Source organism: Vigna angularis, chromosome 4, assembly GCF_016808095.1.
Source record: "Vigna angularis cultivar LongXiaoDou No.4 chromosome 4, ASM1680809v1, whole genome shotgun sequence".
NCBI classification, from domain to species: domain Eukaryota; kingdom Viridiplantae; phylum Streptophyta; class Magnoliopsida; order Fabales; family Fabaceae; genus Vigna; species Vigna angularis.
The window spans coordinates 19754790-19778222 of NC_068973.1; the positions used below are offsets into that span (position 1 = coordinate 19754790).

Consider the following 23433-nt stretch of genomic DNA (forward strand, 5'->3'; position numbering starts at 1 on the left):
ACTGTCACTAAGAACTGACCACCATATGTTGTCTTCAAATGACAACCATCTACCCCAATGAAGGGCCTGCAACTACCTAAGAAGCCCTCTTTACAGCCCTCTAAACACATGTAAAATGACCCAAACCTTGGTGGCAAACTGGGTTGGGGTTGATTGACTTGAATCTTGAAGGTTCCAGCCTTAACTCTTAATAATTCAGCCACATAATCATATAAACGACTATATTGTCGTTCTCCATCTCCTATTAAAGAATCCATTGCAATTTCTTTTGCTTTTCCAGCTTTCTAAGGAGTTATTCCAACACTGTATGACTTCTTAATTTCATCAATGATTTGGTTCACTGTCATGTTACCCACATTTATAAATTTGTCTACTAATACTTGTGCAATCCAATGTACACTTGCACTTTTGTTTCCAAAAACCCTTCCACTTTTGTGATGCCCAACCAAAGTTTTCACCCTAAAAGTATGGCTGCCTCCTACCTTGCTAGCCATAATTAAAAAACCATACTTCTTTTTACACACTGCCCTAACTCTATTCAGATCATTCTCCACAAAAACTTAACTTCTTTTCCATTCAAAACGCTATGCTCCATTAACGCATTTTTAAATTCTTTCAGTGAACAAAACTTCATCCCCATTTTAAATTTGAAGCTCTTGTTCATATCATCCGCTTTATACTTTGGAAACTTCCCCCTATTCAAGCTCACACTTTCATCACTATCTACATCTGAAGACAATTCATCACTATTGTATTCTTCATTTATATCATGGTCTTCAACTTGTTCATTAATGATAATGAACCTTCACCAACATTGCTTCTTCTCCTAACCATTTTCTTCTTCTTTTTCATTCTACTGCACCTATCCAATACAGGATTGATATTTCTACGATCATGTAGCACCCTCTCATTCTCCATCCCAAACCCATCATCATCATTTGTCATTATTTCTTCTTCACTATCATCTATTTTATCTTCGGCTGAACCTTCTTCTTCCTCAACCATGTTGACCTCTTCCTCATCCATATTTTCCTCTTCCTCAGCCATGTTAACATCATTGTCACCCACATTCACGTCTTCCTCAATCATGTTAACCTCATCCTCACCCATATCCGCCTCTTCCTCAACCAAGTTAAGTTCATTGTCACTCACATTTACCTCTTCCTCCATGTCGTCTATGTGTCCTACCTCTGCCTCTTCACCAAGAGTAATAAACATAATTTCTTCTGCCTCACTACGAACATGTTTGACATATATTTCAATCTCTTCATCATTTGCCTCTGCATAGTTAGCCAAGTTTAGTGCTTCCTTGTCATCACTCACTATTCTGAGATTGTTCATTAGTCTTTGTTTGGAGCCCTTCAACCATAGCTTGAACTGTCCATCATACTTGAAATCTTTAACAATGCCCACTGCTACAAAGTACGACCAACGATCAGGATCAACTCCTTTTATAACGTGTATCTCTCTCCCAACATATTGTAGTCCCTTATTGTTAACGAACTTGCCCATGTGATACAAAGACACGTCGAAAACCATTTTTAAACCTACATTGTAACATCAACAATTTCAAACAAATAACAACAACCCTAAACGAAAATCAAAGACGTTTCTTCCAATACTTTCAAAGACGTTTCTTCCAATACTTTCAAACATAATTACTTGCTTACACGTTTCTTCCAATACTTTCAAAGACGTTTTTCACAGCAACCCGAACAAGCACCGCAACCACACGAACCACGACAACCACACGAAGCATCGCAACGCCACTAAGCACCGCAACGCCACCAAGCACCGCAACCAAACCAAACACTACTACCACAATTAGATGAACAAAATAACCCTAATTGCCATTTCTTTAATTGGATTAAAGTTTCGTAAAGAACCCTAATTATCCTTCAAAGTGAATAACCCCTAATTTCAGCTCAGCGTGAATAATCCCCACCAACTTAATTTCTAACTGTACACATGGCATGAAACGTGGCACACCGTTAGCCAGCTCATTTAAAAATTAAAGTTGTTGGTTCTCGAGGACTAAATATTACAGTTTCATTAAGGAGAAGGATGAAAATGAAGCAAACTTTAGAAGATGGACTAAACCCAAAAATGCTTGATAGTTCAGGGACTAAATTGAATAAAATTAATTAAAATTGGGATTCAATTGAACAAAATTAACAAAACTTGTGACTAAATTGAATATAAGACATTAACATGTCGCACTTATACTAACACATAACAATAACACTAACTTGACACATGAGACTGACACTGACACGTGATATCATGTTGATTTGACACGTGAAATTTTTTTATAATTATGAAAAAATTAAAAAAGATTTAAAAAAAAACTATGAATTGAGACGTGACATACAATGTTTACATTTGGTTAACAATTTAAAAATCGTTACAGAAAAGAATCAAATTGACCAAAATTTACCAAAAATGACACATTGAACAAACTCAATGAAAATAGGAACCATAATAGTATTTAAGCCTTTTTCAAAAGAAGTAATTTGTTTACAGAACTTAGACCAAATAGGAAAAACTTTATTGCATTATACACAATGTATAAATATGATAGTCAATATTAGAGACTCCCTACTGAAATCATCCATCCTGTGATTGATTTTTGCTCTTACTTGTAAGTTCCTTTACTTAGACCAATATGATGATCATTGCAAAAAGAGAAGCACAAACAAGAAAAGGGTAAGCTAAATATAATTTGAACATACATATATTTTAAATTTATAAAATAAAACAATCCCTATTACTTGAAACACCAAACCATGCATTCTACTTTAAAACAAATAAGTCATATACAAGATATATTATTCTAGACTAAATATCTAGATTTATGAATTGACTTAGACACAATAAGTCGTGCACCTGCCATATAATAGTGAAACAAATTATAAGATCGGTCATACCAAACTGTGCACTCTTAAACCCCTCATTATCAAGGTAAGTTATCATATGGCTTCACCAGGAAAACAGTCATATCCCAAATATTGTCATAAAAACCTCATTCAACTCTCACCACCTAGATTATTACACTCTATGTGAGTTTTTGTAAGCCTAGCAAAGTATAAGATAGTTTTTGACCAACATGTATCCTTAGTTAATGCATAACACGAAACTATTAAGGACTTGCACTTCTTCCTTAGAAGTCAAAACACCAAACAATCATACAATTCAAATATCTACAATCTCCATTTTCATTGTTCCACTTTATACTCATAAATCTCATGTATATTCCATAGAACCATATTTCTCAAAGGATCCTCACATTTTAATATCATAAAGTCATCTATAAAATCAGTAGACTTGGTCAGCAAGTTCCTCTGAAGGAACCCTCACTCATAGACTAATAGTCTTACGCAACGAGTTAAGCACTAGAACAAAAATACAAGTTTATTCACCCAACGAGAGTAGACTCGCCAAGTGAGGTCTCCTCCTTTAACTCTCTACCAAGGTCGAGTTTGGCTTTCGCTCTACCAAACTCAATTTTCACGCTCTCCCAACAAGAATATGGCTTGCCTAGTGAGTTTGTGTAACATAAAATAGTAAATTTGCACTTCAACTAACGCCCATCATTAACAATTAACATTACATGCTTCATTTAACACATCAACATACCAATTTCCAATCTAAACAACTCATGATCAATAAAATATACCATTTCACACAATCAATCTAATCTTTGACTCTCAACAGTCAATTCAACACACATAGAAACAGGAACATTCAAACATTTTACCTAACACCAAACTAGCTCAATCCAAGCACCACTCAACAATTTCAATCACAATCCAATAAGATTAACCAACAAAAGCACAATTCAAAGTAGAAGAAAATTTAATTAACTTCCCGTACCTTGGAAAAAAAACAACCTTTGCTCCCAAAGATGCTTTTTAGAGCTCTATTTCACATAAGACCTAACTTGACAACAACAAACCCCCACCCCCCTCCCGTCACCACCACCACTAATTAGAGACTTAAACATGTCAACTAAATCATAAAGCAACATATATTAATAAGAGTGTCTTTGAGCCACAAGCATAGCCCTAAAGCCCACATACAACTTAAAAATTAAAATACCTCAAAAAGTGATGTGTACATGACTCACCATGAAGTAATGAGGGACCTTCCAAGAACAGTGACTAGAAACTTTTTATGTCTTTTTGTAGAAACACCTTTATACTTTGTTTTTTCTAACATTTATATAAGGGGCTTTGCAAAACTTGTAAAAGGGTTGAATATTTTGAAGTTTATACACTTTGTTCGACCTTGTGTGAATGCTCTCACAGGAGTGTCATCTTCTCTAGCCTTATCTTGAGCTAACACTCAAGTGGTGACCTCCCTACTCATCTTAAATTGGTAAGCGTTTGTGTCCCTCTAAGTGGCATGCCATCCATGAGCTTGCCCTCTCGTTTTCATATCTTGCATCCTTTACTTCATGTTTGCTTCCTTTTGGTTCATTTTATGCTCTTTTACTATTCAACCATTTACTTTACTTGTGTTCTTTTTTTTTTTGCTTAAGTAAACTTCTTGTTGAATCTTTTGGCAAGCGTACCAATAGTCAACTGTAGTATAATGATTTTTAAGTAAGAGTATCGATCCCACGAGGAACAACTTGAATTAAATAGATAAATTTATCTCAAACAACATATATACAAGGCTATTCAATCTGATTCATAATGGATTTTGATAATTTATACTATGTTGCCTAAACGTAAAATAGTAACAGCAGATAAGTTAAAGAAAGTTTAATATGAGAAGTTGGGATTGAATTCATCTATCTCACTCGTCTGCAATCTGAATGAATATAAACATATAGCAACTGAAATTACCAATATTGATGTAACACACAAAAGTCATTTATATTGATTCCTCGCGTATAAAATTCATAAGATCAGTTCCTTGAATATTGATTCCTCGCATATCCAACAAATTGTCCAACATTATATTCAAGTGTTATAAGCAATTGATAAACTAAAATCTACCCCTAGCATCACAAGATATCAAGTATTCTTGTTCAGATCAGATTTTAGAAATACTTTCCAGTCACGTCTAAAACCCACATTCATGAAACTATTGATCAGATAGAATCAAGCACTAAGAGTCGAACAAAAGTACCAATATTGAATAAAAACATAAATGCTATATATAAATACCACCAGATTACATCCGAGTTCAAATCAATTACATTCAATCCCAAGAGAAAAGATTAGCCACTCATGGTAGCCATTAGCATTCTAAGAGATGAAGAAGAAGATTCTCCAGCTAAAGCGGAAGAACAACCCTTTCAATAACTCTGTGATTTTCTCTGCTGCTCTCTCTGTTCTTTCTTTCTTTCTGACTTGTGAGCATATATATTGCACGAGTTCTCGTTTAAGCTAGATGATTATCGCTTAAGCGAGAAGAAACTTCTTGGAGAAGATGGGTCATTCTCGCTTAAGCTAAATTATTCTCGCTTAATCGAGAATGACTTATAAAGTAATGGCTTCCTGGACGAATCTTGCTTAAGCGAGATCATTTTAGCTTGGACGAATTGTTGCAGGATTTGCTCTTCTTTCTTTTCTCTTCTCTCTTAATTTACCTAGAACATATACAAAATAGGGATCAAATGATTTCCTTTTAATCAACAACTCAGAAACATATGATTACATTTCATCTTTCTTAGATTAGGGTGAATTGATACAAATGTACACAATTTAAAACATAAGTGCCAAAATTTCATATGAAAATTTACTACTTTTTTGGACTTATCAACTCCCCCCAACCTAGCATCTTGCTTGTCCTCAAGCAAAGTAATAAGATCCCAACAGCTTTTCAAAACTTAAACTTTGAAATTGGTTATTTGAGAAATCAATTTCATAGTCCTTACAAGACAAATTGTGCATTCCAAACTACAGATTCAAAATCAGAAGCAAATGGTGAATCCAATTATCAAATAAAAGCAAGATAAAAGTGCAGCAAATTTTTCAAGACAATCAATTGTAAGAACCATTGATTCTAACAAAGGAAATTCTCTCTTAAATCTTACAAGGATGTGTTTATCTCATTTCCACTGAAATTGAACAAATTAAAACTGCCAGTCATTTTCAATCAAACAACACACACAATCAACATGAATCTCAAGGACTTTTAAAGGTTGCAATGAGGCTGGGCTTCCAAGAATTATGTTTTTTCAAGATAACAAAAGCACAACTTTAGAAAAGAGAGCATAACTACACTTTAAACCCACTTCCAATTCTACTCTCAATTCATCCCATCTCATACCTCAAAACCCAATGTTTCTTTTTCATTCATTATTCACTCCTTCTTTTTCTTCTTTCCTTTTCTTGTTTTTTTAATACATTTCTATACAATACTAAGGAGTGAATTATAGTACAAAATACTCAGCCCCTTTCTTTTCTAAGTACAATTCCACCAACCAATTCCCATTTTAAAATTTAATAAAATGCAGCTATGCTCTTTATCCCTAAAGTGTGCAAAGGGAAAGGATACTAATTAAAGTTATGGTTAAGGTGCATAATTCAAAGCAATTAGGCTCAAATGGGCTATCACAAAAGGGTGATTATTCCTAGGTTGGATGTTTGGCATTGAGTTATTTAAATTCAACAAAACTGCCTTGATCATTTCCATGCTTCAAGTGTGATGTTATCCAAATGAAAACTCAAGCAATATCAACTTGACAACAAACAGTGGAAACTCTCAAACTGTTTAAGGATTCACACACTCACTGGGTTCTGTGTTTGGTTTCTTTCCTTGGTATATCACTTTGTTACAATTGATTATGATGGAATCCTCCTTGACGTAGTCCTCCTTTTGTATTTTTACTTTTCCTAGCTTAGCTCTTAAGGAGCATGGGTTACTATAAATACCCAACTCCTCTCTTGTATTAGGACTTTTGAGATTAATGAGAATTGAGTTTTCTGAATTAGAAACTTTTCTCTCTTGAAAGTCATAGGCTAGAGAGTCCAAAGACTCCCTCTAGCCACCTTCCAAGCACCACTCTCATTTTCATTTTCCAATTACCACCGTACTTCTCTCTCACGTCACCATTCCTCCACTCTAAACCATTAATTCACTGCCACATCTTCAGCGCTTCAACGACACCTCACTACACCTTGCGCGTCTTCGTTTCACGAGAGCATTTCTCTCTCGGGTCCCTCGTCTCCAGCCATGGTTCTTCACGGTGAGTCTTCTATCCTTGCAGATTCACTTTGTCATTCTCGTTTCTCCCTCGTCACAGTCTCATCCACCATTTTGTTCATATTTTGACCGTTTAAACACCTCTCTTCACATTGTTTTCCATTTTCCACCGATTGAACCCTCCTTTATTTCGATCTAAACCTTTTCCACCGTTCAATCTTGAGTTCGAACCGATTAATCGGTTCATTTTTGAGTTTTCCCTTATTTCTAGGGTTCGTTCATGATTTTAGGGTTTTCTATTCGAGTTTAACCTTCTGTTCTTGTTCTTCTTCGAGTTTTTGTCCATTCCGCTGCGTCTTCACTCTCTGGAGGAAGCTTCGAGAAGCTCGCACAGCTTCGGTCGTCAGCTTCTCGGGCGTTCGTCCATCAAGTGGTATTCAGAGCAAGGTCGAACACGCTTCGAAGGTAAGTATCTCGGTTCGTCTCTGTTCTGAGTTTTCTTCCATTTTTGAGTTGTTTCGATTCTTCTATTCTTGCGTTTGTTTCGCGTCTGTCTTTGTTTCTAGTTATGTCTTGATTCTGAGTTTATTCTTTCATTTTCGCGTTTCCGTTTTGTTAATGATTTCTGTTTTGAGTTTTGTTTCATTTGATTTTGTTCATTTGATTCTGAGTTGTTCATCATTTTCTATTACTGTCTTGTGATCTGGTTTGTGTCTTCATTGAATCAATTCCAGGTGTTTTCTGGTTTGATGTTGAACTCATTTTCTGATTTTGTGTCATTGTGTGTTTGAGTCATTATATTGAGTCTTAGTTCATTTTAATTCGGTGAATCTTCTTTGTTTGAGTTTTAATTTCTAAATCCATTTCTGTTTTGTCTATGTCATGTTGCTTTGTTTTAATTGTCAAATAAATCTGAGTTTAACTGATTCAGTTGAGTTTTTGCTTTGAGTAAGATCTGTCCATCATCATAAGCAGTGACATTCAATTGAATGAGCTTGATGACAGACTTCAATAGCAGTTTTAATGTCATTTCATTTATCTGAAGCTGTCTTGAGTTTTTGATGCTGATCATTATATGTAATTGTATTGCACTTTTGAAATTCTGTGAGCTGAAAGTTGAATCTGCTTGTGGATAGCAAATGCACACCAATTAAGCTATGAAATGTTGCATTGAGCTTGGGTGCAAGATGCTTACAGCAGCATCAGTCTCTCTTTTGACCAGCCACACCGAACTGGTTTTTCTTTGAAGTCTGTTTTAATGTTCTTGACTGTGTGTCTATTCAGCTTAGTATTAGTTCATTGCTAAGCTTCTAGTTTCATCAAATTCTAGAGTCATATTAATTGTTGCTTTCAGTCATTGTAATTCTGAATACATAAGAGTTGGTGGTATACTTGAGCTATTTTAAAGCACAATTTGCTCTTTAAAAGTGAAATTCCAGTTTCTGTGATAGCTGTTGTTTTTGTGTACCCTATTCTGGTATAAACCAATTTTATTTGCCATATTCAAGGTGTTATAAGGGTCAGACTTGAGTAATTGCAGCTAGAACGAATTTCCCATTTTCGAAACCACCATGTTGTGTTTGTTTTGAGCAAAGTTGAATCAGTATAACTGAAATTTATATCTGTTTGAGTTTTATACATCATATTGAACTGTGACAAGAGCTTAAGGTCTGTGCATTTGTTTAAAAAAAAAGAAAAAAAAGCAGGTTGTGAAAAGTGTACTATACAAGTAAAAGGCAATTGGACCTGTGCAGTTCAATATAGAGGTTCCAAAATCAGAAGTGAAGAATGTTGCAATTTGAGCTGATTTAATTGAGAACTTTCTTCAAACAGTTTAGAATGTCAATACTGAAATATTGATTTTATATTCTGATTCAACTTGCTTGGGTTTTTTTTTTATTTTCTTGTTTTATGAATCTGTTCTAGATCCCTTGTTAGGTTCTGTTTGTGTGCTCACCTTATTCATTACTTTGTTTCTTGCTTGTCATTGTTGAATGTTCTGGTTTTGTCTCAATGCAAGTGTAAACTCTAATCTGATGTTCATAATTGAGCTTTTGTTGCTTTCATAATCTGATCTAGAGTTGTCTTAAGCAATAGATCTGCTGTGTTGTCCTTATTTGTGGTTGTTCTATTCTGGTTTCTAATTTCTGACCTTAGCCTAGCCATTCTTGATTGAGAAGCTTGTTACACTCTGGTTTCTGGAATTTGAAAGAAGGTTTGTGTGCTTGGTAGCATCTTAGGTGGTGGTGGTCTGAAAGACTCTCCAACTGTGTACTGCCAAGGGAGAATCTCCCTTCCAAACATTTCCATTTTTTAGTGCTTTAAGTTTTCAAAGTGAACCCTGAGTGTAGTGAGTTTCGTGAGGCTAATTTGGCCTAATTCCTTGGCACTTTGAAATAGAGAATTTCATTGTTTATCTAACTGTGTTGCTGAATGTTCATTGTGCAGGAAAAAGAGTTTGAGTGATCAAACTAAAGCAGCTGTGATTGTACTCATTTTAATCTGCTCTTGCATTCATTTTGAACCTTAATTTGTTTGTTGAATCACTGCTACTTTACTTGTTCTGATTGCATTTTGAACTTCTTCATTTTGTTGCATCAACACTGTTTTAATTGCCAATTCCTGATTACACATACTTCTGCACATACTGCTGCACATTGTATTTCATTGGTTTGATCAGATTGGTCTGCTACTTTTGATTAATCTCGAACATTGTTGTCACCAGTTTGGTCCATTGATTCTGATCAGTTTAATTCACTGATTTGCTATACAGGCTATACTGGTCATTTAATTGTGAATCAACTTATTCTTCATTTTTCCTGCATTGTATCATGTGGTGGATCTACTGTTTTTGGTGTAGCTGTGTAGACCTGATTTAATTGGTGTCATATAGCTAGTGCATCAGTTACAAGAATGCAGTGTAGGATGTCTACAAGTGAAGAATGAATCTGCTGATTAGTTGAGCACGAGGAAGAACCTACAACAAAGTCCACTAAAGCCAACAACTAGAAATAGCATTAATTAGGGAAGTTGCTTAGCTATATTGCTTCTGTTTGTTTAAACTGTTTGTGTTATAGCTTGCAATTTGTTGGATGTTGTGATTTGCTGAATTGGGTGTGATTTTCTTGCAGTTTATTCCTAGAGAGCAAAAGACATCTTCCTTGTGACTGCATCAGTTGCACCAGACCGAGTGAAAGGGAAGAGTAGACAAAAGCTAGGAGATCCAAGGCTGGTTAACAACAACAAGAGTGTATTCGTTGAGCAACCAGTAGCAGCCATCTGAATTGAAGGGAGTTTCTTTCACCTTAACTTGCTTTTGTTTTGGTTGAACTCTTCTTGTTATAGCTTGTCTTTGATTAGCATAATTTCAAGTGTTGAATCTGGTATGACAGTTTTTTTTTGTACACTAGGATTAGCCAATCTGAATTCTAAATTGGAATTGTTCTGCATTGTATTGGATTAAACTGATTTTGATTAGACTGGGGTGGTTGTTAATCAGTTCGATTTCAGCTTAGATTTTACATTTCTTTGAATCTGGTATAATGACCATTTGCATGTGTCTAATAGAATCTGGTTTGATTTTTGGTGTGTGCAAAGCTGATATTTGAGAGTTTAGTTTGAGCAGAAACTTACTGAGAAAACAACAACCTAAGCACTTCATGTGGAAGCTTTGAACTAAAGGGAGTTATCTAGTTTAATTGCTTCTGACTGTTTAAACTGTTTTGGATTTAAATTGTTCATTGTTGAATTACTTGATCTGCTGAATTGGTATGAATTATCTGTGCAGAGTTGCTTTCATTGGAATTCAAATTGTCCAGGAGTTTAAATGAGCAACTGCAGAATCTTACTAGAAAGTTTGTTCAGCCAAGAGAAAGGGAAGTTCTTACTGCCCTATATTTTTGTGCAAACTAATTTTACTAAGGGTGTAAGTGACAACAACCTTGATTCATTTGTGTTGCAGGATTGGACAAGTTAATTTCTTGATTAAGCTGAGAGAGGTAGTTGAAGGCCATATTTTGATCAAGTGAATCCCTGCAGCAGTGAACCGAACCCAGGACGTTCAAGAACAAGACTAGTAGCATAGCTTGCTTTCTTTGTAATTGTTTTCTTCAATTTGTTTGTAATAGGCTTGTGTTAGCCTACTGTTAGCCTTAGCTTTTGTTTTGTAAAAGGGCCTTTTATAAAGTCCAAGTGCTTTGGAAGAGTCCTTGGTGCTCTTTCAAACTCTTGGCAACTTTACTTGCTTTAATTTTAGCATAGCTAGACAGGTGAATGTGTCTTGTAAGCCAAAGCTACAAGCTTCACCATAGGAGTAGACTTTAATATTGACTTGATTTGTGTATCTCGTAGGGGTCATTAGAGTCCGCTGGTTTCTTAAGTGTTTTGCTTGATTTGATATGTGTTTCACGTTTAGGGGTGATTTAGGCTAAAAGAGATTAAACTCTAAGCCTTATCACATTAGAGTCCGAGAGTCTAGTCTTTTATTTGTGCTTAATTGTTTGTGATTGTTTGAGTTGTGTACTTTGTTTTTAAAGGTGATTTTAGTTTAAGGGGTAATTAGTTAGTAGCCTAAGACATTTCTGGCAAGGCAAGACTTGGTACTTAAGCAGCTCTTTAGCTTACCTCTCTTACCTGGGACTTGTCTAAGTGAAAGTTTTGAACCCTTTAGATTAAGAAAACTTTTAAAAACAAAGATGTCTTATGGTTCATATAGGTCTTCTAGGTTAGATAAAGTTGATGAAATGTTTAAACAAGCTAGGAATCTTCCATCCTTTGGTAAAAACATAGGTGCATTAACATACCTAGCTTGGGAAAAAGAAATTGATAAAATAAATCCTTGGTTTTGTGAAGAGAGTGAATATTATGTTCTTAGTATATATCTCTCTAAGTTAGAAGAGCATGCAAGAGAGTGGTGGAATGAAAGACAATATCATGTTAGGAAAGGTAGAAAGTCCTCCATACGTGATTGGCATGATTTAAAAGCTTGCATGAGAAGAAAGTTTGTGCCTTCAAGCATTAAAAGAAACCTAGAACTAATTAGGTATTGCATTGATGATGGAAAATTATTTCTTGAGAGTTTAAATGATCATGGGTTTCTTCGTAGAGAATTAGAATTTGGGGCAAGACTTAAGGAGATCAAGGATAAGAAAAGAGAAAGAGAGATTGAGAGAAAAGAAAAGGAAGAAAGGAAAGAAGAAGAGAAGAGAGATAGAGAACAAATAGAGAAAAGAGAAGAGAGAAGAAGAGAGAAATTAAGAAGAGAAGAAGAGAGAAAAGAAGAAAAGAGAGAAAGGCAAGAAAGAGAAAAGAAAGAAAAGGAGAAATTGTTACTGATGACAAATCCTATTCTTTCAAAGACTGGGGAACCTAAAAGGGAAGGTTTCCAAATCATTACTTCTTTTCCAATAATTGATTACTTTTCAATTTTTGACTTCTCTTTCAAACCAATTGTCATGAAAACATTTTCAAAATATGACAATTCAAATCTTGAGTTAGTGTTATCTTTAAGAAAACAATTAACTCAAGATAAAATTGAATTTGCACTTCTAAAATTTTTAAAGATTACTAATCAAAGTATTAGAAGTTCTTATTCTCTTGTTTTTAAAGAAAAATTCTTTCTTGGATTGATATTAATCGAAAATATATTTGATGTGTATTGCAGATTCGTGTTTGATCCAGGAGGAAGAAAACTAGATCTAAAAGAATAAGGCCACCCCAAGATGGCCATGCTCCCAAAGATTGTGTGGAGTTTCTTCATAAGGCAATTGTCAGATTTGAGGACAAATCTTTTCTTAAGAGGGAGGGCATGATGGAATCCTCCTTGACGTAGTCCTCCTTTTGTATTTTTACTTTTCCTAGCTTAGCTCTTAAGGAGCATGGGTTATTATAAATACCCAACTCCTCTCTTGTATTTGGACTTTTGAGATTAATGAGAATTGAGTTTTCTGAATTAGAAACTTTTCTCTCTTGAAAGTCATAGGCTAGAGAGTCCAAAGACTCCCTCTAGCCACCTTCCAAGCACCACTCTCATTTTCATTTTCCAATTACCACCGTACTTCTCTCTCACGTCACCATTCCTCCACTCTAAACCATTAATTCACTGCCACATCTTCAGCGCTTCAACGACACCTCACTACACCTTGCGCGTCTTCGTTTCACGAGAGCATTTCTCTCTCGGGTCCCTCGTCTCCAGCCATGGTTCTTCACGGTGAGTCTTCTATCCTTGCAGATTCACTTTGTCATTCTCGTTTCTCCCTCGTCACAGCCTCTTCCACCATTTTGTTCATATTTTGACCGTTTAAACACCTCTCTTCACATTGTTTTCCATTTTCCACCGATTGAACCCTCCTTTATTTCGATCTAAACCTTTTCCACCGTTCAATCTTGAGTTCGAACCGATTAATCGGTTCATTTTTGAGTTTTCCCTTATTTCTAGGGTTCGTTCATGATTTTAGGGTTTTCTATTCGAGTTTAACCTTCTGTTCTTGTTCTTCTTCGAGTTTTTGTCCATTCCGCTGCGTCTTCACTCTCTGGAGGAAGCTTCGAGGAGCTCGCACAGCTTCGGTCGTCAGCTTCTCAGGCGTTCGTCCATCAGATTATCTTAACCAATTATCCAACACTAATATCCTAATCCCATTTAAATATGGATTCAACCAAAATTTTCCTTTTTTTTCAGTTGTACTATCTTAGGACACTTTTTGAAACTTGATTTCTCTTTAACCAATTTCCTCAAGAAATATTTTCTTATAATTCCCAAAAAATTCATTTTAGCTGTGTATGTGCTCTGTGCAGTATTAAGCAAAAAGTAATCGAAATTTTACATTCTAACCAAAACAACTAAAGCATAATATTACTAAAATAAAAGTTCTGCAGTAAAAAAAAACGTATTTCATTGAGTTCTGGAGGTTTGAATATTGTTGTGTGTCAATCTCCCCTCATAACTCTATCAAAATCAGTTTGAAACTCCTCCTCTTGAAGGTCCCAAGCCTGATGTGAATCCGGCTGCACAACTAATGTCAGATCTAGTTGGTCCATTTCCCCTTGGAAAAATTGGACTGTCCCCAGGCCACTGTAAGTATGCCAAGAATTATGGTGGAGTCATGCTTGGATATGGTCCTCGAACATTGTTATAGAGGTACTCATAAAGGTGGAGTTGTCCTCTATGGTGCATTTCATCAATTAAGTTAGGCATTTCATCGAACAGTTCATGTGCATCTTCATAAATAAAATTTTCATGAATTAATCCATGCATAAACAACCTACACTATTTAGTTATACCAACAACTCACACTTAAACATTCAAAACAATTCATTCACAACAACAACCAACATGGGTACTACCTTAGGGTTCCACAAAACATACAAAGAAAAAAAAAACCCCAAATTTGTTCGGTGCAAATAGAAGATAGGGAAGTAGAACTTACATTCAAGGGAAATTAGTAAAGGGAGGAAGGCATTGGTGAGTTAATTTTGTGTCACTGTACCAATAATTTGCGCCCTATATTTTTAGGAGAGAAAGCACGATTTTGTAGAGAAAAGGGTTATGAACCAACTCTTCCTTTTCTGAGTTTTAACATAGGGTCATGTTTTCTCGCTTAAGCTAAAACTTTTTCGCTTAAGCTAGATTGAATAGATTTCAAAAGTTTTGCCCAGGTGAACCAAGTTTCGCCCAAGCAAAAAAGCTCTAGTGGCTCAACCTTAATTGCAGGACATTTTCGCCTAGGCGAGCAAGGTTTAGCTTAAGCGAAAATGTTCCATTGGGCACCCCAAATTTTAGCATAAATCTCGCCTAGGAAACTCAATTTTAGTTCAAGTGAAAATGTTCTAGTGGGAACTGGAATTTGAAACTCAATTCTCGCCTAGGCAAGTCTTCTTTCGCGTAAGCACAATTATCAGCAAAACTTGTGATTCAGTTTTCTGCATATCTAGCCCAGGCGAGAAAGTTTAGCTTAGGCGAAAATAATGCAGTTTTTGCCACTTTTGAAAATTTTCAACCTTTACTCACCCAATTCATGATGAATTCAATCTAATTAATCCAGAGACACATATAAATCTATTCCTCAACCAATTATCTATCATTTCCAGAAGTTTCACATCATCAAATGCAAAATCAAACTCCCAAACTCAAATTTCACAATTTGGCCAAAACAAGGCAATTTTTAACATTCAATGAACTCAATTTTGGCAACAAAACTTAGTATCATGCATGACACAAACATTTTTGTACAAAAAGCACTTAGGCATGCATGGTTTGCCCTATTAAGACATTTAAATGTTAAAACTCACCCTTTTGCATACAAACACATAATATATAGACAAACACAATTAACACACAAGATAAAATTCAAATGTGAAAACATAATTAAACACTGGGTTGCCTCCTAGAAAGCGATTGTTTAACGTCACGAGACTGACGCCTGTATCATTATGTTTTGTCCAATTGGATGATTGTGGCAAGTCTATCAACCTCACCAACCAAGGAGGGCTTTAATCTTTGCCCATTTACAACCCAGCTTCTTTTGGTTTCAAGATCCTCTAACTCAATAGCTCCATAAGGTTTGACAACCTTGACAAGAAACAGTCCTCAGCATTTTGATTTGAGTTTTCCAGGAAATAACCTTAACTTGGAATTGAACCGTAACACTGATTGGCCTGGGTAGAGTTCTCTCTTGAAAATTTTCTTATCATGATAAGCTTTCATCCTTTCCTTGTAGAGCTTAGAGGATTCATAAGCATTGAATCTCATTTCTTCAAATTCCTGCAACTGTAATCTTATTTTCTCTCTTGCTGCCTTTGAATCTAAATTTAAAAATTTCAAGGCCTAGAATTCCTTGTGCTCCAACTCGACTGGTAGGTGACATGACTTACCATATACCAGCTGAAATGGGGATAAACCAGTAAGAGACTTATAAGCAGCTCTATATGCCATAGTGCGTCATCCAGCTTTTGACTTTCAGTTTTCTTTTCTTGCTGCAATTTCTCATATTGTATTTCATTCGATGCAATTGCCTTTGTTGAATTCAAGTGTATCAAATATTCATCAACTTTCTTCTCATCTTCTTTTTCCAACTCATCACAAACACCAATTAAAGCTTTCTTCAATGGACTTGCTTTTTCAATTGTTTCTTGGCTGATAAACAAAATTCATCTACCACATTCATTTTGAAACAGTGTTGTTTGTCTTTAGGGTGCTGGATTGCTTCAAAAACATTAAAGTTGACTTCATCATCCTGCACTCTGACCTTTAGTTTTCCATCATCAACATCAATAATGACCTTAGCAGTCTTCATAAAAGGTCTTCCCAGTATTATAGGAACTTCAACATCTTCCTCAATATCCATCACCACAAAGTCAACTAGGAACATGAATTTATCAACTTTAACCAAGACATCCTCTGCCACACCATAGGGATATTTCATGGATCTATCAGCTAACTGTAATGTCATCTGTGTAGGCCTTACTTCCAAATCCCATATTCTTTTTAGCATGGACAAAGGCATTAAATTTATACTAGCACCCAAGTCAAGTAATGCTTTACCTACTGGCAATGTCTCGATTGTGACTGGAATGGTGAAACTTCCAGGGTCCTTGGACTTTTGAGGTAATGATTTCTGGATTATAGCACTGCAGCCTGCTTCAAGCTCCATTGTTTCTTCAGAAAATCTTCTTTTCTTTGTCAGGAGCTCTTTCATAAGTTTTGCATAGGTTGGCATCAACTCCATAGCTTCCACAAAAGAAATATTAATCTGTAGTCGGTTGAAAATATCCATGAACCTTAAACTGCCTTTCCTTATCCCTTTTGGACGAGTTCTGAGGGTAAGGTAGGTTCTTCAATTGTGGTACCTTTTTCTCACCTTTCTCCCTCTTTTTCTCTTTATTTCTATTTATTTATTCTTTTTCTTCTCTTTTATTCACATACTCACTTTTATTTTTCTCTTCCTCTCCCTCACACTCATTTTTCTCTTTCTCATTTTCTTTTTTCTCTAAAACTTCCTCCTCCACAACTAGATTTTCTTCGATCCCTCTTCCCACAATTTTACCACTCCTAGTAGTAATTGATTTACAATGCTCCTTGGGATTAGTTTGGGTGTTTGAAAAATGACCTACATGTTGATCTGATAGTTGTTTAGCCAACTGTCCAACCTGTGTTTCAAGATTTCTGATTGAAGCTTCTGTATTTTTCTGATTGGTCACAAAAGCTTGCATGAATTTTTCTAGAGTATCCTCCAATTTGGTTATTCTTTCCTACATAGATGGATTTTGTATTTGATGCTGATAAGGAGGTTGTCTATTTGAAGGACCAACATCTTGTTTCCATCCAAAATTTTGACTTTGATTGTTTCTCCACCCGTGTGAAAAGTTATTATTGTTAGAGAAATTACTCGTGCTTCCTTGATTACTCACATATTGAACTTCTCCTTCTTGTGGGCCACTTTGATATGAATAATGATCGTTGGGATGATCACCTCCACAAAAGTTACATCTCATGGGTTGTTGACTAGGAGAAGATTGTACTACTTTTAATTGCTTAGGTAGATTAGCCATCTGTTTGGTTAATGCTTCCATCTGCTGAGTCAGAATTTTATTCTGAGCTAAAATTGCATTTATAGTACTGAGATCAAGCATTCCTTTTCGTTGAATGGTATGTAGATGCTAATGCCTCAATGATTCTTGTTGCTTGATGGTATGTAGATGTTAATGCCTCAATGATTCTTGTTGCTTGCTCTGCATCTACAGACATCATTGTTCCTCCAACTGCTGCATCTAATATCAATTTGGTGTCTGGCCTCAGACCATTGCAGAAAATATTTAGTTGAGCAATATCTTCAAACCCATGATTTGGGCATCTCCTCAATAAAGAATTAAATCATTCCCAAGCTTCACAGAATGGCTCATATGGTCCTTGCCTACAAGTAGAAATCTCAGCTTTTGCCTTATTGTAACGAGAAGGTGGAAAGAATCTATTCAAGAATTTATCTTCTACATCACTCCACTTGTTCAAACTTTGGTTTGGATGTGATTTAAGTCATTCCTTGGCTTTTCTTGTCAAAGAAAAAGGAAACAAACGCATATATACATGGTCAAAATCTCTTTCTTCAAATCTCATAGTTCCTATCAATTCATAGAACGTAGAAAGATGAATATATTGATCTTCATTATCCATTCCAATGAATTGATGAGAACTGATTAGGCTAAGGAAAGTTGGCTTCATCTCTAATGTTTTGGTGGTGGGCGGTATTACTATGCTAGAAAAATATCTTGGCCCTTGTTGCATAGCATAGTCTCCCAGTGTTCTTCTAGGTGGGGTTGGTCTTTCTTCCGCCATATTCTGTTTCCAGATGAGTGATGAAAGTATTGGAAGATTTTTCCTTTGTTTTTCCTTGCTTCTTCTTGTTTTTGCCTCTATTTCTTCGAGCAGTTTTTTCTATCTCTTGGTCAAATGCTAATTGATCTTTAGAAACCTGGCCTCTTAAGAACATAAATCAAAACAGCTCAAGCAAGGATTAGTACAAAAGAGAAACTAAATAAACTAAATAAATAAAAAGAAATATATTCACAAAGCTGGATGAGATAACTTTAAAAAATAGCCTTGCTTTGCTCGAAACTCACTTTGTTCAAATAGATCTTCTCATCTCCTCTAGCCTCCTTCATTGGTTAGATGTGCTGAGATTTCGTTTGCTCAACAGACGTTCATTGATTTTATTTCCAATTCACAAAAATTCCTAATTTCTTCCCCTGCTGTTTTATTCATCAAGTTTGTTCGATATAAGCTTTAAAATGACTACAAAGAGGTGCTTTGAGGAATCCATTAGTGTCAACTAAATTATGTTAATTTATTTTTGTAATGATATATTTTGTTTATGAACTAGATATTCTAAGAACAAGTTGAAACTTTTCTAATTTTTTTGAGTATTTTTTAAAAAATTACAAGATTTAAGGTAAGAGAAGTAGTTAATTTTTTTTTGTTTGGAAAGAATTGATATTGTAATAATAAAATCTTGAAGAACTATAAAATCTTAGAGGATAGTAAGTTATAGGTTTATAGTTGGTTTTGCAATTGAAATTGGAATTTGGGTAGTTAATTTAGAATGCATATAATTAAATGATTAAATGAGAAATACTTTTAGCAAGATCATCTATGATGAAAAGTATTTGTTTATGAGCGTATTTGGTTTGTGCATTTAAATGTGTTAATTCATATTAAGTTATTCATGTTGCTTTAACATGTGAGATATTTGAAGTTGGTATTTGTATATGTTATTTAAGTATGAGACTTTGAATTCAAATGAATTAAAACAAGTATATCTAAGTAGTGTAAAAGAGAGAGCTTGTTTTAGGTTGAAAATGTCTCTCTCTTGCTCGGGTAACATATGTCACTCAAATAAGAAACTTTATTTACAAACTATTTGTGGTAGCTTAAATAAGTGAGAGAGATCATGTCAATTTCTTTTTATCTAGAAGTTTGGTTACTCAAGTGATAAATAACCACTTGAGTGAGAGAGAAACATGAACAATTTTCTATGCCATATTAATAAGAGTTTGGTTGTTCAAGCATTTTGAAGATCCTCAAGTGACTAAATGTGGACCCTTAAGCCGTTCTTGTACATTTGAACTAGAAATAAAGTGCATCAATTCTATCTCCTTTGAAAAAAGGCCACTCAAATGACCATCACGTTTCTATGAAATATCTTTTTGATATTGTTTTACTTGAATTTAATGAATTGTATTATAAATGTATGATATTATATGATATTCAATAATTTTGATGCAAAATGGAGATTTTGACAATGAAAATAAGTTGTTGAGAGATCATAAATGAATGATACAATAATAAATCACAAGAGAATAATTTCTTAAAAATCAATAAAAGTGGTAGATATTAAGATTATAGACAAGTAGTGAGTAATTATTATTAAATCACATATTAATGATTTAAATGAATTAGCTCTTACCAGAAAGATAAATCTATATTTATTAATATAATATAATAACTTAATTACTTTAAGCATAGTGAATAAGATAAATTATGTTTATCTGACGTTTAAATTGATTAAATATTTTATATATTAATTGACTAGTTAGTTTAACTTGTGTATTATTTATATGATCTTTAATTTGTTGTGATTTAATAGAAAACTAATGATGTTCTAGAATTAGGAATACCAAGGAAAATATAGAAAAATTCTCCAAATGTTTATATCTTCACATTTTTTTAATGTAATACGTTTGAAAGACTTTGTTAGTATTATAAACTGTACATTTATATATTTGTATATTTTTTATGCTTATTTTGTAGAACTTGTTTAAAAACAAAGACTTGGTCTAAAGCCACTAACTAACTTAATTACTTTTGTTAAAATTCAAGGAGGAAAAGTTTAGGTATTTTCATTTTAATTAGGAAAAATTTGGTGTTTTCAATAGTGAATCTGAGAAGAAAAATATTTATATAATACATGTAAATTCCTTTAGGTCCCCAAAATGAAGAGAAAAAATAAATTTACTTAATCGTACGCATAAATAAAGAACTCACTGAAGATGATTTGAAAATAATTAAAAATCCACCCGGAAAAAGAAAAGCACACTTAATAACACGCGGTCAGAGAATATATTTAAGAAAACGATATTATATAAAACAAAAAGGCTTAATATCCTCTTTTGTCCCCAGTTGTGCTCGGTTTTGTCAATTTGGTCCTTGGTTTTAAAAAAGTGTCTACTTGGTCCTCACTTAGTAAATTTTGTGTTAACATTATCCCTTCCGTTAAAAAACACTAACGGTGTTAATGAATTGATGATATGGTAGTACAAATTGGTAACGTGTCAATGAGAGGTTGAGGTGGATTTTACAGATTGGATTTTACAGTATAAATTTGGCTGTCACGCCATCACCATCTTCAGAAATCCTAACTTCCATCAAGCACCAAACCTTAGCTGTCGAACCATCCACAATCGCCGCCGTCAATAGCTACGACGCTACTAACATCATGCGTTGTCGCCACCATGAAACATCTTCATTAGACCACCACCAGCCCTACAAAGTCGCCGCAAGGCACCATCCATCACGAGTCACGCAAGCTGCCGCGACCACCATCTCGCACCTCCAACAAACCCGCGAGCTCTGCCACCAATTTTCACCATCACCAAACCTGCATACCAGAAATCACCACACCAAGTAAAACCCTAAATTGTCATGCCGCCGCTGCCGCAGAGCGAACCTCTCCCTACAGGATCGCGAACCCTAGTGCGACCTCACCACCGCCATCACCTCGTGCCACTGTTCCCCAATCTGAAACCCTAATTTTTGGGTGGGGAAGGGCTGCCACATGATAAGCATTCATTTCTGTTCTACGCGAATTGGGAGTTCGAAAATTGGGAATTTAATCTTAAACAAAACAGAACTTTCTGTGAATTCTTCTCAATTTCAATACTTTCTGTTCAGATCCCGTTGTGGGGGTCTGTGGTTGGTGCTTGTGTGATGTTATGCTTGTGGGTCGGTGCTTTCATTGTCGGTTAATGATTTGGGTCGTTAGAATTACATTTCCGTTTGTTTTTTTTTTCTTTCGAAGTCCTCTAGATGCAGTTCAAGTGGTCATTTTGAAACCTTGTTTTGGGGTTTATGTTTTGTGTTTTGAGGATGTTGGGGCTTTTGGGAATGTGAAGTCTTAGAAATGTGAATCAGAGCTAGGGTGTGGAGCAAGTAAAATTGTAGGTGTGACATGATTAGCCAATAACTTTGTTCCTTGAGCATGAACCTTTTGGTTGTCACTTTTCTTCCAACTTCCTCCTCTTGCTCCTGACATCTTTTTAACTGTTACAACCTCATTGAATGCGACCTATATTTTTCTGCATCGGAGGTTTTCTGTTGTTTAACATTGAAAGTGTCTAAATTCTCCCAGTGGATGTGCTGCAGAAGAGGAAAATATTGTTGAAACTGTGAAAACCTGACCTTGTGAGAAAAAAGCATAGAATAATCAGAGTACATGATTTTTCATCCTGTATTGACAGTCTTCTAGTTTGTGGCAGTGGAAAGTGAGGGTTGGGTTTGGAAAAGATTAATAAATTTCTAAATTTTTTACTCAAATCCAAACATGAGGGCCCAAGTGTGCCCTTGTGACATAATCATATATGTGATTCTGTAAGGGAAAAGCATTCTGATGTTGATAATCATCATATTTTATGCTTCATTTTCGTTAATGGTTTGAGAAATATGTTGAGAAGATAAAACAGAGTAGAAGAAGAAAAATTTGAAGAACAAGATCTACCACTATACTTGTGCCGTAATGGAGAAGAAGACCCTTTTTGGGCTTTTCTGTGCCCTAAATCAGTGCCCTACCTAATCTTTATTACAACACAGTTTCTGCTATTACTAAGATACACGACACCACACACACAACAATCTATTCACACATTGCCAATAATTACTGCCACTTCATCAACGCATTAACTCCGTTTGCTACTAGTTAACGAAAGGGACAAATTTGACACAATTTTGAATAACTTTGGAGATATTCAAAACACTTTCAAAAATGGAGACTTAATTGACATTAACCACTGAAACTGGGGACCAAAGAGGGTATTAAGCCAAACAAAAATAATGGTTTTCGTACAGTTTAGAAAAATAATAAAAACATTACACACTTCTTATTCAATATCTCAAAAACACTTTTTAACTCAAAATATTTATTTTAATATTATTAACTGGATTCATTCTCTCTCTCATACATATATACACATAGCTGGAATTAGGATGGCAACAGGTCGGGTCGGGCACGTATAATGTCTATCCGCAATCTGACCCGCATGCAAAAAATTGTATCCGCAACCCGATCCGTTACCCGCTGGATATTCGCATAGAAAAAATTCGCGAATTTTTTTCAACCCGCAGATATCCGTTGGATACCCGTTTTCAACCCACAAATATTTAAAAAATATATTTTATGAATTTTTAAATAAGGTTTAAATTAAATTACAAGTTAAAGAGAATAATTTAATATATTTGCTACATATTAAAAAGACACAATATAATTTTTAAACAAGTTAAAGAAAACAAATACTTAACAACTTTTGAAAAAAAAAAGATATGAGGAAGAAAGGGTTAAATATGTTTTTCGTCCCTTAAGTATCACACGATTTTGGATTTAGTCCCTACTCGAAACTTTGATGGTTTTTAGTCCTCATAGTTTTAAAACTCTTAATATTAGTCCTTAAAATTGGACGGCGTTAACTTTTAGTAGATGTGAAAAACGGCAAGGCGACGTCTTATGCCAGCTTGGCTCT

At 34.9% G+C, this 23433-nt stretch overlaps 1 protein-coding gene across 1 annotated transcript; it reads right to left on the minus strand.

The window, feature by feature from the left end:
* Nucleotides 1–16256: 16256 nt before the first annotated feature.
* On the minus strand, nt 16257–16928 carry LOC108330361 (uncharacterized). The gene has a single exon (XM_017564845.1). The coding sequence runs from the start codon at nt 16926–16928 to the stop codon at nt 16257–16259; it is 672 nt and encodes a 223-aa protein (XP_017420334.1).
* Between the last annotated feature and the right edge of the window lie 6505 nt (nt 16929–23433).

Coding starts and splice junctions, on each gene's coding strand:
- LOC108330361 (XM_017564845.1), bottom strand. CDS start 16,928: ATGGATATTTTCAACCGACTACAGATTAATATTTCTTTTGTGGAAGCT.